At 38.6% G+C, this 18,577-nt stretch overlaps 1 protein-coding gene across 2 annotated transcripts; it reads right to left on the reverse strand.

The window, feature by feature from the left end:
• Positions 1–842: 842 nt before the first annotated feature.
• ndel1a (nudE neurodevelopment protein 1-like 1a) lies at positions 843–18,005 on the reverse strand. Of its 2 annotated transcripts, XM_044337425.1 has the most exons (10): positions 17,903–18,005; positions 14,358–14,454; positions 10,325–10,478; positions 6,352–6,500; positions 5,756–5,892; positions 5,394–5,567; positions 4,467–4,561; positions 4,165–4,310; positions 3,910–3,944; positions 929–1,049 (listed from the first exon to the last, which is right to left on the reverse strand). In XM_044337425.1, exons 2-10 carry the CDS (start codon positions 14,441–14,443, stop codon positions 1,036–1,038), a joined length of 990 nt encoding a protein of 329 aa, XP_044193360.1. In that variant the 5' UTR covers positions 14,444–14,454; positions 17,903–18,005; the 3' UTR covers positions 929–1,035. The 2 variants fall into 2 exon arrangements, with proteins under 2 accessions (XP_044193359.1, XP_044193360.1); XM_044337424.1 differs by lacking the exon at positions 3,910–3,944 and having other exon boundaries at positions 843–1,049.
• Between the last annotated feature and the right edge of the window lie 572 nt (positions 18,006–18,577).

Genomic DNA, 18,577 nt, shown 5'->3' on the forward strand with positions numbered 1-18,577 from the left:
AAAATGTTTTTTTGTTTTGTGTTAACTTGGAAAAAACGCCGGTTTCAGCAGGATAAAACATTTCGACTACAGAATCCAAGAATGCTGGTTAACTGGTCTGAACACTACGACAGCTGTAATTAATTCTGCTGCCAATAAATAACGATCAATATGACCAATACTGTACATATCATGTCACATAGTTCAGAAGACAGATGGTCTGTTAGACTCACTACAATGACACAGAGACTCCCTCACATGTTAACAGGAAAATCACTTGAGTCCTCACCTAAACATCAGTTATTATATTTAAAACATTAGCCTGTGAGGCTCATATGGTGGACATTTTTAAAACATCAATAATTGATGGTGACATAGACCATGTGGCGCACAATTATTCAGGACATTTGCACATGTGCCAACCCATTAAAACCTTTTTTCCCCCCCATTCATGGGCTTTGTGGTGGATGTGAGTGCACTTAACTGTTACTTTAATTGAAGTTATTGCTGTAGAAAGAGTGAAAAAAGCTGTTTAAATTGTTAACTGTGTGCTCAAAAATTCCAACAACAACAAAAAAAAAATTTAAATTGCATATCATTTCCATTTTAAGATGATATGGTGCACTCAGTAATTATTTCACAAATCAAGGGAGATCCTGAGGGAATCTTAAAGCGTGTGTCAGAGTAGAGACGGCTGTGTCATCTTTATACAAGCCGGTGAACAAACAGCATATACAGTAACACATAAAATATACAGACATGGACACATAATTACAGCAGGAACGAAGCACAAGTGTTGAGTCAGAGCAACAGACACAGAGAGAGTGAGTGAAGGTAACAGTACATCAACGTTTTACAGTATTAGTCATTTGTGTTGCATCGTTGTCTGGGCCTCCTTTTATTACAGTAGATGTGAGTTTCTGTTGCAGGATGGATGTGTTGGGTAAAAGGGGGGCGGAGGGGGGAGTTACCGTCACACAGTGAGGGGCACTAAGCCAGGGGAGGAGGCAGCAGGAGGGGCGGTGATGGCTGTCAGGGTACCAGTTTCCAGTCCGTTCACTGTCCTGCTGCTGAAAAAAAAAATAAAACAAGAGACTGACATCAACCCAGGAAGGTCAAAACGTTAGATGGATTAATGATGATACCAGAACCAATGGCCAACTAACCCATTACCTGCCGCTGACATGATAATGGTCTGTTCTGGATTAAGTTATTCTTAACAGTGATTCTGTTGTTTTTAAAGCACTGCATGGACTGGTACCAGATTATCTTTCTGAACCCCTCATCACTCAGATCTGCTGATCAATCACTGCTGTGAAATAGTTTGAAACATCAATTCATGCCAACCTGAGCAAATATGCATCTTTCTATTGATGTTGGAAGTTATCACGCCATGTCTAAAATTCGCTTTACATTCTGTCTGAACACACGCTGAGATTACAATTATGACATAAACCAAAATGTTGACTCTAAGTAAATAATAAGTCAAAAAATGTACTTACTAATTCCAAATTATGCGAAAAGTATGGCAAGTCAAAATGTTTTTTTTAAAAACCCCAAATCGAAAGTCAAAATTTTGACATACTTCCTCTCTCATAAATTTGATTCACCATTTTTGTCTCTGTAACATTTCATCTTTTTTTTCTTGGCAGAAATGGCTTGACAGAGATTCCATAAGTAGGATGGAGATGGGAATTACAGTAAAAATTAATCAAATTGTCAGATAAACCTCTCATGTCCTTCTTAATGCCAGTCTCTCAGTTTGACATAAGCTTCAGTGTTTACAATCACTGTCAAATCTCCACCTCAGATACACTGACACTTTCCAGTAGCTGCTGCCAACACAGCACAAAGCACTGACCTGAGCAGCAGCAGGTCACAATGTCATTCTGTCCTCATTATTTACTCAAACTGTCTCCATCTCACACACTAGGGACGCTACAACTACTAGATGGATGACTTCATGTGCTGCTAAAAATGGGACTTTATCTCAGAAACTGGGAAGGAAGTTTGAGGGTTATCCTGACAGACCGGTTGAACCGCTTCCTTTTGTGAGTCGTAGTTGGACCATGATCAGTATTTGTAGCGTGGTTTAGGCCTGAGTCATGACTCTGGGAAGCTTTCACACAACAAAAATTGCTTCAACACAATTAATTAAAATGTAAATAGTAGAAAAATAATGATCAAAAGGAGATAATTATGTGAGATCAAATGGCTTTTTCAAACCTGTACATGAACCTGCCTGCCCTGACGCCCTTGTGGTTACGCGTTTCAATATGTATAATCTGCCTCTTTACTCTCTCTCACACAGCAGAAACACTATACACTGTCACACTGCCAGTCCCTGCTCTCACCAGCGGCCTTACACAATAAGTAACTGTTGTCAACACAATAGATAGGACAGTGACACAGCAGCATAAAATGAGACGGAACAGCACTTTTACCAATAAATATGATTGACTATTAAAGAATAAGAGTAAAACCAAAAATGAATTGATCCTATCAACAAGTATCATTCGTGTATCCAAACCTGATATATCTCATTCCACTGTGCTGCAGCTCCAGAGTCTAAAACTACACTATCAGCTCTGTGAGGCGACTGACATATCACGTTTTAAGCTGATATGTTGAACTTGTTAGCAAACAGTTGCTTATTTCTGCATCCAGCATTTACGGAGCAACATTATCATTTATTTGGAGATGTGTTTCTGTCCACCTGGTGAAAATAAGTCCAATATTCTCTCTCTTCTAGTTGTTTTTGCTCTCTACCAACTCCTGAGGGAAATATCTGGCTCTTTAGCTGCTAAATGCTCCACTATGTTCACCAGTTAGTCCACAGCCATTTGGTGCTGAGCAGGTAGTGTACACTGGGTTTTTAGAGCTTTTTCACTGAAAACAGCTGCCTGCTGCGGCAGAAAACTACACTAGAGTGCTGAGAGTGAACCAAAACAGTAAAGTTGCAGCCAGACAGCTAAACAATGAGCTGAAACTCGTTATAAACCTCCGTTGCAGAGTCGCTGCTACTTTACAGAATCACCAAAGTCATTACAGTTCATCCTGAGGGGAACATGAATGTCTGAAACTAATTTCATGACAATCCATCCAGTTGTAGAGAAATTTAACTGTAAAATACAATCGATGGTGGCACTAGAGGACAAGTCAAAGGATAACCAACATCATTAGGATTCATCATCTGGAGACCATGAATAACTGTGCTAAATTTAATAGCAATCCATCCAAGAGTCGTGGAGATATTCCAGTCTGGACCATAGTGGTGGACCAACTGCATCCCTTGAACCACACCGCTAGCATGGCTAAAAACTACAGCTATCTTAGGAATTACTGAGCCTTTTTTCAAAATTTAACTATATATTTGTGACCAAAAGATTCAAGTCTTCAGAAGAAATCAATTGAACTGGAACTGAGTGCTGCTGACAGGGTAGGGAAATTTTGTTTGTAGGGAAGTAGTTTTGGTCTTTTCATCAGATTTATTGAAAATAACAAAAATATAGACTAAAACCAGGCTGATCCTTTAATGACAACCAGTAGTAGCAGTAGCAGTAGTTTCACTTTCATCAAGTTTCTCTTGCATCAGGCTTGTGACAAAACTTGCTTGTTTTTTACTCCTATACATAAAAGCTCTTGATGTTAGTTAAGAGCTTTAATTAACTGCTCACACTCATACATAGGCAAGAAAGACATCTGTTAGGTCAGCTTAGAATATAAAAGGCAAGGGGGAAATACCAGCACCATTACATCACTACCACCATCACCTCCACCCTTGAATAGTTAGTGGCGAGGTCATCTAACCAACAGTCATGGTTATTTCTACTGTATGAGCTCTACATGGGAAAAGAGCCTTGTTATAATCAGCAGCAGCATGCATGCACCCCACCACACTCAGTTAACAGGCGGAGGAGCTACAATTACCCAGAATCAATGCAGGGAATGTGACCATCTCTGTCCTGCTGGGAAAAATGCACACAGGTCTCAGATACCTTCGTCATCCAACACATCATCATCCACATCACATAATCTTTTATCATAAGACATCCTGAAAACACATCTGACAGGAATGATCTATCACATTTCACCGTAGGATTCTTGTCATAAATTAGCCCTGACTCATGACTAAGAGAGGAAAGATGTAAGAGCAAAGGCAGGTGGGTGTTTGGTTTCACTTACGCTTTGTCAAAATATGATGTATGGAGTGACTGCGAGTAGTTGGCTGTGTTTGCGTTGAGGATGTTGCTGTTCTCAAGAGCGTACGCCTTCCTAGCCTTCTGGTCCTTGGCAAAGTTCCTGCAAGCAGCGAGTTTGGACTCCAGAGCCTGAGGGGAGATATAAACAGAAGATGATGCTCTCCTTCACACTGGAAACACAGGGACTTTCTACAGGGAGTGGGAAGAGAAAAGGTGACCTGAAACTGATGGATAAACAGAGATACTGTACAGTGTTTTTGAGTGCAGTAACGCAGAATGACTCACCCCAACTTTCCGGAGTAAATCACTGACGATGTTGAGGGCTGATATTCTTGCAGAGGGAGTTAATGGTGAGTTGCTGCTGTAGCCATTTGAAAGCACTGTACAGAGGAGGGTGAATGAAAAAGATGAATCAGAAGATGACGTTTTCACTGTGAATGTCAATGCATCCCAAGAGCAACTAGCATGGATAAAAATACACCAACATGTATTGGCACACTCTCATTCCTCGCTGTTTTAACAAACTGTATTTTTACGGCTTTTTTATCATGGATGTATTATAAGACCTGGATATTAGACTCAAAGATGGCACCCATTCCATCGAATGAAAATTTGTAGTTTGGGGCATAAATCCAAAAAGTTTTCTTGATTTTGGGTTTGGCTCCAGTTTGCGTGTCCCACTGCACGTGGTCCCGCTCAGCCCGCAGACTTTGTGTTGGAATGACTTCACAAACGTTAAAATCACTTTTCTAGCAAATCCAAAACTTTCATGGCTTAAAAATTCATAATACAAAGAGTAATAATTGGCATTGTTAGCAGTTTGTGGTATCCTTTAAACAGTTTTACAGACTTCTCTTTTATAATGGGGATTTTTCTCATTACACTACCGCAAGTGGCCACTGGGGGAGATTGGCACAATGCTGAGTAGTGGAGCCATATCCAGCTCTCTTCATACAGCCATGCCTTTTAATCTTAACCATTGACTTGTATTCCTGGAATTGGATATTTTATACCACACCCTACCCATAAATAAAGGCACATTCTTTCCTTTTAAAAATCACTTCTCCCTCCCTAGATGTGTCCATACATGAAAACAACAGCAGGCTTCAGGGCTCTTAAGTACAAAACATCTCAGATTTCAGAGTTTGTACCTGCATGCTGAAAAAAAAAAAAAAAAAAAAAAGCCCTCAAGGGAAGACAGGCTGCACGTACCTGTTGGGTTGGCAAAGGCGTTGTCCAGACCTTTACTCAGTGGGGTGGCAGGGAGAGAGAGAGAGGCCTGTACCGCAGTGTCCATCTTCTCATTGTCCTGTGTGGGCGAACTTGGAGCGGACATCCTGGATACATCTGACTGTCTTTCACGGACAGCGAGCTCCTGCCGCAAGTCTGCAAAAATAAAAAAAGATAAAAGGAACTGCTAAGGGCACAAAGAAATTTGTACAACTATGTGGGAAAGTAGATATCTTAAATTGACACAGTTCATCAGTAAGAGGGGAGTTGCGGCAGTCGTATGTTAATGAGGTGAAGCGGTGACTGACAGCTTAGCTCATTAGTAAAATCTAATCAATAATCACCTCTGGCTTCATCCTTTAATCTTTGTACAGAGACCAGAAGCGACTCCTTCTCATCCAGCTCACTTTCCAGGAAGGCATTCCTCTCAATGGCCTGGTTCAGACGCTGCTCGAAGTTCTCCAGAGACACGATAGTAGCTCTGAGAAAGAAACGGAGGAAGCAACATTGAGAGAAAAAAACAAACAAAATAATGAATTTCACAAAATCTAAAAAAAAATGAGCATTTCATTCAACACAAATAAAATGTCAAATAAAATGGGCTTGCCTTCTGTGAGTCCTATCTACTCTTTTGGACTACTCAAGTACTGATAAGTGATCAATATCTCAAGGTTGTGCAAGTGCAGCATTGATTTTAATCAAATTTAAGCCAGCAATCAATTGCATTTGAGCCATTTGCTAATTGTAACAAGACTCGCATCTCTGGCAAATTTTCATATAGATTAAATAACGATCACAAAGTGGCTGCACTAATGAGAAAAATAAACACCTTTCCATCAGGTCAAGGTGTTGTGTGGATGGTAAATTCAGTGACACACAAATGCTACTCAGGGATATTTTCTTATTTTTATCCTAGTGAGTGTTAAGAGCAGAAACAAACCTTTTGGCTCTTTCTAAGTCGTCATTGGACTGTTCAAGCTCTCGGACATATTTGTGGAGCTGCTCCTTGATGCTGCGTGTTTGGCCAAGGTCGTCCTCCAGCATGGAGATCTGCTTGTAGCTCTGAGAATATTGCTGCTCCAGCTTCTCCTGAAGGGCAAGACAGGACAGGATAATGATCACATTTCATGTAAGACCGAAGCACATTTACCAGCTCCTGATGCACACCATTTAGATCTTATCATCCATTTTTCAGTGCTCCCCGCATTTTCCTCCTCTCCACTGTTAGGCACAGGATGTGAAGTGTGACCTATATATCCACCAGCTCTGGGACAATCAGCTCGATAAATACTGCCGGGCCTGTCTGTAAGTCTGACCTATATCTGCTGTTACTATAGTGTCTGAATCAACTGCAGCAGGTCACACGTGGACCAGACAGACCTCTGTTTGCTCCCTCATTCATGAATCTCATTCAGCAAATTCCATTAACACACAATGAAAGTCCAGTTAAAATATACAGTAATTTATGCTGTAATGTGCTTTGTATGGTGGTTCTGAGGTGCAAAGCACAACATTGGAGGAAAAACATTAATGAAATAAAACAAATAAACAAGTCAACAAAACACAACACCAAATCAGGAAACAGCATTTTACAAAACACTATAGCATTTCAAAAAATGAATGAACAGGAGATGATTTTCTTAATGTTTCATATGTAATGTGTCTTTCAGAAATTTTGACATTTTATGAATTTTGTGTTCCCCCTTATTTTTTTTGTGTGGTTTTTCTGACACATTCTGAAATATAGTCTTTTCAAAATTTCATGTTATCTGTTATCTGTAAACATCCCAATTTTTTCTGAAATGTCATGTCTGATTACTGAAAAATTATTGTTTTCCCAAATTATATATTTTCTAAAAATCTTTTCTGAAATGACAGTATTTTCTAAAATGTGGTCTTTACGCTGTTGTTTTTAAAAAAAAAAATTTATTAGTTCTGTTAAATGTTGTCTTTTTTCAAGTGTTTTGGTGTTTTGTGACATATTTTCTGTGATTTGCTGTATTGTTCTTTGATTTGATCATCTATTTTCTGAAATGTCTTTTCTAAAATTTTGTTTTTTTAATGTAATTTTTTCCTGAAATGTTGTTGTGTTGTTGTTTGATGCTGTTTTGTTAAACGGTGTTGTGTCCTCTGCATACAGTAGTAACAGGAAACAACCAGAGGTTATTGTGTCTGATGAGCAGAGTCAAAAGTGAACAGGTGAGCAGTGGGGGGTTCGAATGCAAAGTGGGGATAATTTGCATATTCATAATCCTGAAATTCTTAATGAGGGCAGAGGAGTAGAGGTGATTTAAAGATTTTAACAAGATAATTTAACTTATTTTGCAGAAAAAAACAAAATCAGACAATATATCAGACACAATATATTATCTAAAGCAAAGCATTTTACATGGCTTAAACCATGACTAGAGGGGAACTTTAACAAATGCTGTTAGTCAGTAATGCTGCTGTGTTTTGCTCCTCAGAGCCACTGTAGTTTGTACAAAAACTGTCAACAATGGGTGAAAGTATGTGATCTAACCCACAATAAGTATTATATAGAGCAGGAATGCATCTCTGAAAAGCCAACAGTGCATTGTTGCTCCGAAATGACCACTTGAGTGTTTTTTGCCCAAAACCAAGGTAATGTGTGAAGTGTACTGTTTGTCTGGAAAAACAAAACCCGACAGACAACCTGGCACACACGTCTCATCCCAGCTGGTGACTTTACTCACCGGGCTGGAAAAATGGACAGAAAAATGTGCCACCCGCCATTTGCTAATTATGGAGCGAGAATAAGAACGAGAGACACAACCTGATGCATTATTTATAAGAATCATAAAGATCAGCTGCATCAGTATACCACCCACTAAGGACAGAGCAGGTGTTGGTATGATAAGTGCTGAGACTGGAAAAGAGAGGTACCTCAGCACTTCATGAAGTGAGATTAGCATTTAGATAGCACATGGATTCCCAAACTATTTCATCTCCAGGACTATTCTCCTCACTGAGTCCAATAAATCACATCATAACTGTCTGAGTTAGGCCTCCAACAAGCACAGACCCACAAGAAATGACAGTGTGATATTCTTCCCGAGGGCAACCTTTTATTTTCCTGGTCATGGGACAAGGTTTTATTACCAGCCCTTATACTCTAGGTGCAATCTCAATATGAGCCTGTGACCCCTTACATATAACCAGGATGAAGCTGCAGGCTCACCAGAAAAAAATACAAGTGCATCACAAGTGCATCGAGGGCAGCAGCAGCAGCTGTTACAGCCTGACTTCACTTCTCCTCACTCCCAAGAGACTGCACTCAAGGACAAGTGATGATATAAGATGGCTGTAAAAAAAGCATCAAATATTTATCATATGGGTATGTATGGAGACGTACTGTACTTACTTGGTTCAGAGCTTAATGTATTGTTAAGAATACATACATATACATAAAGCTGGTCTCATCATAAATCCACATTCACAGACACAGTCACATACACAGCCAAGTCCTACTCTATGTATTTTTGACTATTTTTTAAATCTTCTAATCAAGTCAGGATTCATTAACTAAGACGTGTGGACTTCCATTTTAAAAGGTATGGTCATATTACACTTCTGTCCTACAAATATTTGCTCTGAGTGATTTCAGACACAGCCATAGTGTCTATGACATGTACGCTATTTGAGATATGCAACATTTCGCTGTCAATGATGATGCAGAATGACGATGATTAGTAAATATCCAAAATCTCAATTTACTGCTCATTATTGAGTAAATTTTCCTTTTTATAGGGAGAAGTGAGGAAGTGAACATAGAAGTGATTTCAGATAAGTTATAGCCTAAGACATAATGCCCCATCAGTCAGTTACTCATCAGTTTTTGTATGAATTAAACAAACAAGATACAGTGTTTTACTTAGAGAACTTAAGGTGCTGTTAGATTGATTTTGTTACCAAAATGTCAAATTATTCCTTTATTTCCTGAGAGTGCTTTCCATCACACAGCACAGCAAAGTAAAATAAGTAGTTCACCTGTTGGAGGTGTGCTGGTCGTCTGCAGCTCTTCATCAAACATCATCATCATCACTGTGGCTGTTTCTACTCGTACTATTCCTCCCTGCATTATTTCTAACTGATCCGCTGAACAAATAGATCCAAATATATATATGTTGTAATATATGTTATATATATGTTGTAATATATGCTCTATATATATATATATATATATATATATATATATATATATATATATATATATATATATATATATATATATATATATATATATATATATATATATATATATATATATATATAGGTGTCGACTGGTTCTTAGTGCCATAAACGAATCTCTGCTAATTCAGTGAAGAACATGTTTAATTTCCTGTAAATCTTCACATCAAGTCTCCTGTTATTTAGTCACTTATAAGCTTTAACATGAAGCAGTAAAGCAGGAAATGTTGGGTTTGCATCAGTGGTAACTTAACCCTGATATGGCTGCGCCTCGACAGGCTTCCGGAAAGCTGGCCAGTCAGAACAGAGTGTGCTCATCAGGAGGCGGGCCTTAAAGAGACAGGAGCTAAAACTGCCTGATAGAGACAGAGGCTGAACTGAGGGGCTGCATAAAGGGCCAGTATGAGATAAACAAGGTTTTTTTTGCAAAGATAGTGGAGTCTGATTTAGAGCTGGAAATGAACATTATAGGTCCCCTTTAAGTAGCTAACCAGAAAGGATGCACAGGTGGACACGAAATTAACTACAAATACACACACAATTAAACTGTAGCTCATTACAACGTCTTTATCAGACGGGACTACTTTCTCACCAATACTGTGTTAAGTGGCAACCTGAGCCGATAAAACACTTTCAGTGTTGACACAGAGACACAGATCATTTCATTTATCTTCCCTGCTCTTTCAACAAACTCTTGCCGTTACCTTGAGTGTTTCGACATCATTCTTGAGTCTTTGGTTCTCAGACTGCAGGTCCTTCATACGATGCTCGGCCTGGCCCAGCTGTGCTTCCAGCTCAGCCTCCAGCTCCCTGCTTCCCTCCTGGAACTCCAGGAGCTCCTCTTGAGCCTCCTGGCAGCTGTGGGAAGACAGAAGAGACGGCATTAACCAAGAAGTTGAGACAGAAAGAGGTCAGTATGCAAACAGCCTGGGAGACATGGCAGGTGGGTGCATTCAATTGGAAAACAGCTTTCTAGTGCTTTATTTAATTTTATCTTTATGTTATTTTGTCTGGCCACTGGCAGGGGGTGGCTTAAAGTTATGCGTAATTAAGGATGTGGCCACTTTGAGTGACAGGTGGGTGCCATCAGGCGCGTCGCTACCACATTGATTAGGTAACGTAACCTTGGTTTAACCCCAGATTCAGAGTATAGGCATAGCTGCAGCTATCGCTATTTCAGTGTGTTTTCAGTTCATGAAGGGTAATTTTAACATTTTGGTTGTCAGTCTTGTTCAGCATTTGGTTGTACTAAAAGACCCTCTAATAAGTCCACTAGCGAAAATTAGCATTAGCATTATCACAGTTAACCACAGATGTGAATGCACCTTGCTAACCAAGCTAGCAGCTAGCATTAGGGACAGCTCCACCCAAAAATCCAAGATGGCGATGGTCAAAATGCAAACTTGAAGTATCAAAATGGGAGTCCATAAATCAATGGGTGTCGTCAAGGTAGCTACGTCCATTATTTTTTAAAGCCTATAATCCAAATATAAAGAGCAGGAATTGGGCAGCAACTCTACACATTAATCACCATGTTTTATGTGGATGGCCAATCAGTGTTGAGGGTAAATATAGTCAATTGAAGCAATAAATTCCTCAGTGCATGCTATATTCACAGAGAAAGCTGAGTTTTCCTGCTCGTGGAGCTGTGCTGTCAGTGCCTACATGTACCAGGATGCATTGTGCACAAGCCTCTGGCGCCCAACCCCCAAATGCAGCCACAGTCTCGCCCAGTTTTTGTGAAACAAACAAAAACCTGTCAGAACACCAAAGTGAACTGACTTGGTTGCATGTGATATTTTGACAGTTTTATCCTGTTTATGTTTATCCAGATAGACCGGTTATTCCCAGGAACCTGATTTGAGTGTTTCATTAAAAAAAAACATTATATATGTGACCACTGTACGGCTTTACTAGAAAGTGGTGATTATGTAAGTGTCTGCTGATATGGCCATGGATGGGCACAGATGGCCGCACACAGACCTAGCTTTCTAAAAATGGTAACAGGAATAACCATCATGTGACCTTCAGTGCCAGAGGTAGCACAGAGCCAGAAAATCAATTTACAAACACTTGTGTTCAGTAAGGCCAGGCTTTGAACCGGTTTCACTTGGAAAAGATTGGCTGTTACCAATTTACACGCTGGTGCTTCCTCTTCACAGTTATCAACCTGCATTTAAAATACTCCAGCGTATGAGAGTGGCTAGTGTGAGGGAATCAATCCTAAAGCAGGCAGAACATTTCATGACACTTGATTTTCTGCATATTTAACACAAGTTTGTAAAATTTGTGGTTTTTCTCACCAATTGTGTTATAAGTTAATGCACAAGGCTTTTAAATCAATTATTGTTCTGTTGTTAATGACTTGCAAAGAGTCTTAAAGGGACAGAAAATCCTATAAAACGACATTTTTATATCCAGTAAACAGTAAAGTTGTGAGCCATAAACCAAAACAATTAGCTGCAAGACCCTAAAAAGCTTTGGTATGGCTGAAGAGAAGAGAGAGTCAGCAGCTAATTATCTGTGGATTTCATATTCACATCACACAATCATTTATTCCCTTGTTATCATAAAAATATTGGATTATTTTAATATGAACTGCCTAAATATAAAAACATTAATTTTACAATCATAAAAGTATTAAGAAAAGAAAATTCCTACATCAGATACCACACACAAACAGAATGGAGGCGGCCTTGACTTTGCAGGAAGCTTATTGTCTAGAGATTCTTATATAACTGGGTGTAGACCCGAGATTGTTTCCTTTAACACAGGGTGTGAGATTCCAATCAGTTGTTCTTAATCAAGCGAATGGCTATAAGATAAGATTTCAGCTTGACAGCTAATTTTAGTAGCCCTTAGATCATTAAAATGTTGTGTAATCACAACAGCAAACACAGCAACAGTACCATTACATAAACCTATTCAAAGACAGGAGGACAAAGAAAAGTGAGAGCCTTTTATGTTTAATGTGAAACAGGAGCTGTCGCTTGGGGGAAAAGGGAGAGGTTTCCACCGGAGCTTTCACTGCTCGTCTCACACAAGACTCGTGACACTGGATCTGTCAACGATATTTTTAATTCAAAGAGTGAGAATGGATGACTGAAATCCAATGACAAGATAGCAGATGAAGCATTCCTGAGGTGGTGCATTGCTGAGCTGTCGTTCCCACAGACACAAAGAGGCTGTAGAGCTACTTGATCTAAAATCTGATAGTAAATCAATGGCAAAATCTGAGTCAAACGTAGTTAACAAAGAGGTACCTCAATTCAAAAATACAGAGATTACAACCAGACATCACTCTCAAATTGACTGTCTTGTAATACACTATATGGCCATAACTTTGTGGACACCCAAACAGAATTGGTGAACATGTCATTCCAAAACCATGAGCATTAATCTGGAGCTATAACAGCCTCCACTCTTCTGGTTTCAGGCTTGTTTTTCTCCCATTCAGCCACAAGAGCATTAGTGAGGTTCAATACTGATGTTGAGTGATAAGGTCTGGCTCACAGTTCATCCCAAAAGGTGTTGGATGAGCAAGACACTGAACCCCAAGTTGCTCGTGATGGTCAAGCCAGTCCCTTGCATGCATTGATGTGTGAGTGTGTATGTGAATGGGTGAATGAGAGGTGACAATTGTAAAGCGCTTTGTCTGTAGAAAAGCGCTATACTGTATACAGTACTGTGCAAAAGTTTTAGGCACTTTAGATGTTTAGATTCTTGTTTATAATGCAATACCATCAGGGAGGCGTCTGATCCGTCCCAAATTTATTCTGCAGCGACAAGAAGAACAAGGAGTCCTGCAACAGATGGTTCGGCCCCCACAGAGCCCTGATCTCAACAGCATGGAGTCAGTCTGGGATTACATGAAGAGACAGAAGCAGCTGAGACGCCGAAATCCACAGAAGAACTGTGACAACTTCTCCTAGATGCAAGAACAACTGACCTGCTGAAAAACTGTGTGCAGGTGTAATGAGGAGAACTGCTGCTGTTTTAAAGGCAAAGCTGCTCACACAGCAAATACTGATTTCATTTAGGTTTCTGCTGTTTGCTGAACTTTGTATGAAGCTAATTTATAAATAAAAACAATTTATAGCATTTTTGTATGCATCCTAACTTTACTTTTAGTACCTAAAACTTTTGCACAGTACTGTAAGGGAAGTCCATTTACCATTTACAATGGTGCCCATATAATAAATATAGTGTACAAGGACGGTAAAATGAAAATGTTTACATCAAATGTTATGATTATTACTCAGTCTCTTCAGTTAAGCATGTGATGATGCCTCAAATTACCTCAAATGTTCCAAAAATGATTGATCAGCCTTTAAAGTACAAGACTTAAATCAATTGCTTCATTTTACAGCTATTGTACTGTTGGGAACACTTGCTTGTTGATACATGTGTGCAAAGGTTTTAGTGTCTCACACACACACACAGACAAACAAAGACTAGTTGATAACTGATGACATTTGTCAGAATTATTCACTAAGATGGAAAAGAAAATGGAAAATTGGGTCCAGGTTGAACTAAGCAGATTTTTTTGTTTTATTTTGCTGCCTTTGTGAAGTACTTTGTCGTGTGGATTTTTAAAAAAATCCTTTATAAATAAAGATAAATATTATTATTATTTTTATTATTCTTTAAGCTAAGTCATTGTTACTGAAGAAGTAACGCATCATGTCAGACTTTGACTGGAGGAGAAACACATAATCCACAATATGAATCACATACCTTGTTTTGTACTTGAGGGAAAGAGCCTTCCAGAAGTCAATTTCCTCGTCTTTTGAGGAGAATTTTGGTATCATATCCGTTTCCATTGCAAACAAATCTGGAGAGGAAGAAATAAGGAAACAAGAGTCATTACACCAAGATTAAAAAAGGGAAAATTTATAACACAGAGCTTTGAATCTGCTGAGACAAGCTGATGGACCGGATGATCCATCAACATTCTCCAGTGTATCATAGCAGAGAAAACTTCCTTGTTTCGTCTGACTTCTTATAACCTCATCTCTGAGCCTGAAAATCTCTTGGTATCTAACAAGGCTGGAGAAACAACATCAAGTGAGAAACTGACTTAGGAGTTAATTATTTCAAACAACAGCTGGGAATTGATAATGAAAAGCACTCCCTCCAGATTCCCAGAAGCACTGATGAATACACAACAGAGAGAACCACATGTTCCTCAAAAAGAACAGATGAGACATTAACTACACAGCTTCAGATCAATGTTTCCAAAATGTGCTCCTACAGGCAACACAGCATTTTTAATTTGATTCGTACTTGTAGCTTTGCATACATTTAAATACATATTAAACTGGCCTTAATGAGAGCCCACTGACATTTTATAACACTTGAAATCTCTGATTTGGTTAAAAATGCAGCACAAATGTAGCTTTATTTCAGCACATGTCTTTAAGCAAACTTTGACATTCAGCAGAACAATGACAGGAGCACTTAATTTCCACTTGCTCAGCATACATACTGAGAGTAAACAGCAAATTTTAAAGGAGAAAACACAGTTCCCGGAGGTACCACTGTGGCCAGCAGCCTCATTCATCACACTGACTCATAATTAGAGTGAAAGCTGGTGTTAAATCCCTGAACACCAAACTAGCTGTGAGCGAGAGCAGATGGGAATACGACCAAAGTCTAAATGAGAAACTAGTGAGTCTTAGGAAAGCTGTTGTCATATATTTGTCCCCATTAATGCGCTCCATCTGACTTAAGTAGGCTAGGGACACAGAGATACTCTCAGCCAACAACACGACACAACAAAACCATTTGACCCAAATAATGTTAAACAATGTTTTTGCTCTCGTGGGAAAACAGGCTGCTTTCACTTGCTTTCCATTTTGTGGCCACAGTTGAATTGATGGGAAACAAAAGTTGGGAGAAAAGAATAGTTAACCTGTTTACTCTTGTTTACAGTCATTATGCTAAGCTAAGCCTGCTGACTATGCAATATTCTCATCCAACTCTCGGCAAGTAAATAAATACGCGTATTTACCAAAAAGCCAAATTATTCCTCTGAAGTTATCAATCAGTGGTTAGTGGACGTTGTCTTAAAGCGAAAACTTTGATACAAAATCTAAAAAAAATCCCCCAATAGTCTTGTGGGCAGAAAAACCTGAAGAATTTCCTTATTTGAAGGAAACGAGCCAAAACTTTTAAATGGAAATTCTGGTTTATTTCAACCGGATGTATTTCTCATAAATGTGGCCATCGTGGCTCAATGGATCATGCTAACTTTCCTCTCACCAGCTGCATTATAGAGTGTCGGGAGACGAGGACTCACACAAAATGATCAGAGACAAACGTTTGAAATTATTCACGTAAAATTCATGTTTATTTGACGAGCTGTAGGAGGCTCACACAGCTCGCCCAGACAAACGTAGTTTTGGGCGAGTCCTTGTTTCCCCGAATCTCTATAAGGAAGCTGGTGAGAGCAAAGTTAGAACAACACATAGAGACACAATGGCCACATTTATGTGAAATATGTCAGGATGAAATAACCCGGAATTTCCCTTTAAGTACAAAAGCAACTGGGAATTTCCGAACACACTAAAATAGGGCTGCAACGATTAGTTGATTAATTAGTTAGTCAATCGAAAGACAACCAAAAAGGACAAATGTACTTTGTTTCCAGCTTCTCAAATGTGATGATTTACTATTTTTCTTTGTCTTATATATTCTTATGTGTTTTGGACTGTTAGTCAGACAAAACAAGCTAATTAAACATTACCCCGGGCTTTTTCACAATTTTTAAGCATTTCATTGACTTAAATAATTAATCCAGAAAATAATGGTTAGTTGCAGCCCTACTTAAATACGCTTTGTTGAATTTGTGCATGTCCAAAATCCTGGTGTCTTCATTTAAAGACCCCCTCTAAACATGTTTTAAGATATGTAAAAATATTCATCTCGTTAAAATCCTTAAAATGACACCTAACCCTTCTCCCTCGTTAAATATTCCAGAGTTTATGAATATGTAAAGATGGTTCATTTCAAAAGTTTAACTGCTGGACACAAAATGTCTCCTACTTGACTGTAAATTCTCAGTGTTTGTGCACTGGAGGCTTCAAGTTTCCATATCACACTTGAATAATTTGCATACTGGACCACAACTGGCTCCAAACTAGTTGTGATGTCACATATCATACTCACAGGTACAAAAGAAACTTTCTACTTTCAGCAGATGAAAACAGCCTTCTAACTCTGCACAATGAAGCTCAAACATCCAACAAGAAGAAAAAAACAGTTTTGAGTGGAGGGAGACTTTAAACTTAAAGTGCAGGAATAGTTCTGCACAAGAAAAAAAAAGAAAAAAAGAAATGGGCCATCGCTCGGCTCCACCACTGCTGGAAAGCGATCATGAATAAGACTGAGGATTAAAAGTTGAAGTAAAGTACAGGAGACGGGAACAAGGTCTTTGTAGTGTACAGTGTCACAATGCATAACATTGACCTCCTGCATGCATGTTGTAAAGCCACATATCCACATTCAATAAAAACACTTTACAACCACTGAGGGACAAGAAAATACAAACTGACTTCAAACAGAAATCCATACAGAGCTTATAGCTGCTCTTACAGTGAGTGACTTCTATACGTTGCCCTGTGAAAATTCATTCTGTCATACACTGAATAATTCAGATTCAGATTATATTCAACCACCACAGCACAGCCTAGAGGGGAAACTCAAATTGTAGAAGCAAAATGCAATAAAACATATATTGAGAGCTTTTCCTGCCCCGGCCTAATGTTAAATATGATACTGGTCTATGGATTTATATAATAAAGAAATATCTGTGATTAAAAAAGGTGAGCAGGCAATTGGTCCTCATGTTTCTGACTCTATGACACAATGCTACACTATGAAATCTTGACTATTTAGAAATACTGATCATAAAATCATACTTGGTTAAGGTTTTAATCCCAAAGAGAAACGAAAGAGACCCTGTTGAACACTGATTAGAAACCATCACAACCAGTAAGGAGGCATTACTAGAATATTTTCTTACCGAATAATATATTTAAATAAATGCACTGTAAATACCTCGAATGTAATCATTATAACATAAAACAGGACTAAAAATGACAGCAAGATAAGCGACTGAAAACAGACACATGATGCTGAGCTCAGCTGTCAAAACTGGGTGTGCAAATTCTTCCCGAACAAACGATCCTAAAACAGCCAACGACATACTGGTTCTAGTGTTTTAATGTTCTTGTTTTCACACCGGATATGAAACGAGATACATTATAATGAATTGTTACCTGAACATCGCCCCGTACAGAGATGTTTATCAGTGCATTAAGCCCGCTGATGTGAGCTGCTGCGGCCGAGCGTCTCCTCCTCTGCCGTCTGTCTGTCTGAAGATCTCCGCTCTGCTCAGCGACGTATTTAAAGGAGAATACACCCTAAATCACAATCTGTGGTATTTATATGTGTGGGACATTTAAATTTTTGGTTTGATTTAAACTCTCATGTTTTCAGTAACATTAATGTTACTCACTGTCTTAATCTTAAAGATATAATTTGTTATTATGACAAATCTTTAAACTGTGTTGTTTTTTATTTTATTGGGAAAATTCTTTATTCACAAACAGAAGTTTTTAGGTTCCCAACCCTCTTGCCCTCTTTTTTTGATTGAGTTTAACTCTCTTGCTCTTAAAAACAAATTTTTAAAAAAGCAACAGCTTCTTAGAATAATACAGAAATATCTTCTCTGAAGATCACTGACTCTCTATCACTGAAGTCAAATGAATCGCCCTTTTAAAATCATTCTTATAATTATTTCATTTTTCCCCCTTATTTTGAATATGTATTGGTCTCTCATTGCATTGACTTATTTTGTTTTCATCCCTTATTTTTTATATTTATTTTTTGCACTTTAGGTGTAAAATTCTAATTGAAATGCCAATGTAGTTGCACTCTGATTTCCATTTGAG

Source organism: Thunnus albacares, chromosome 20 (assembly GCF_914725855.1).
Source record: "Thunnus albacares chromosome 20, fThuAlb1.1, whole genome shotgun sequence".
NCBI lineage: Eukaryota > Metazoa > Chordata > Actinopteri > Scombriformes > Scombridae > Thunnus > Thunnus albacares.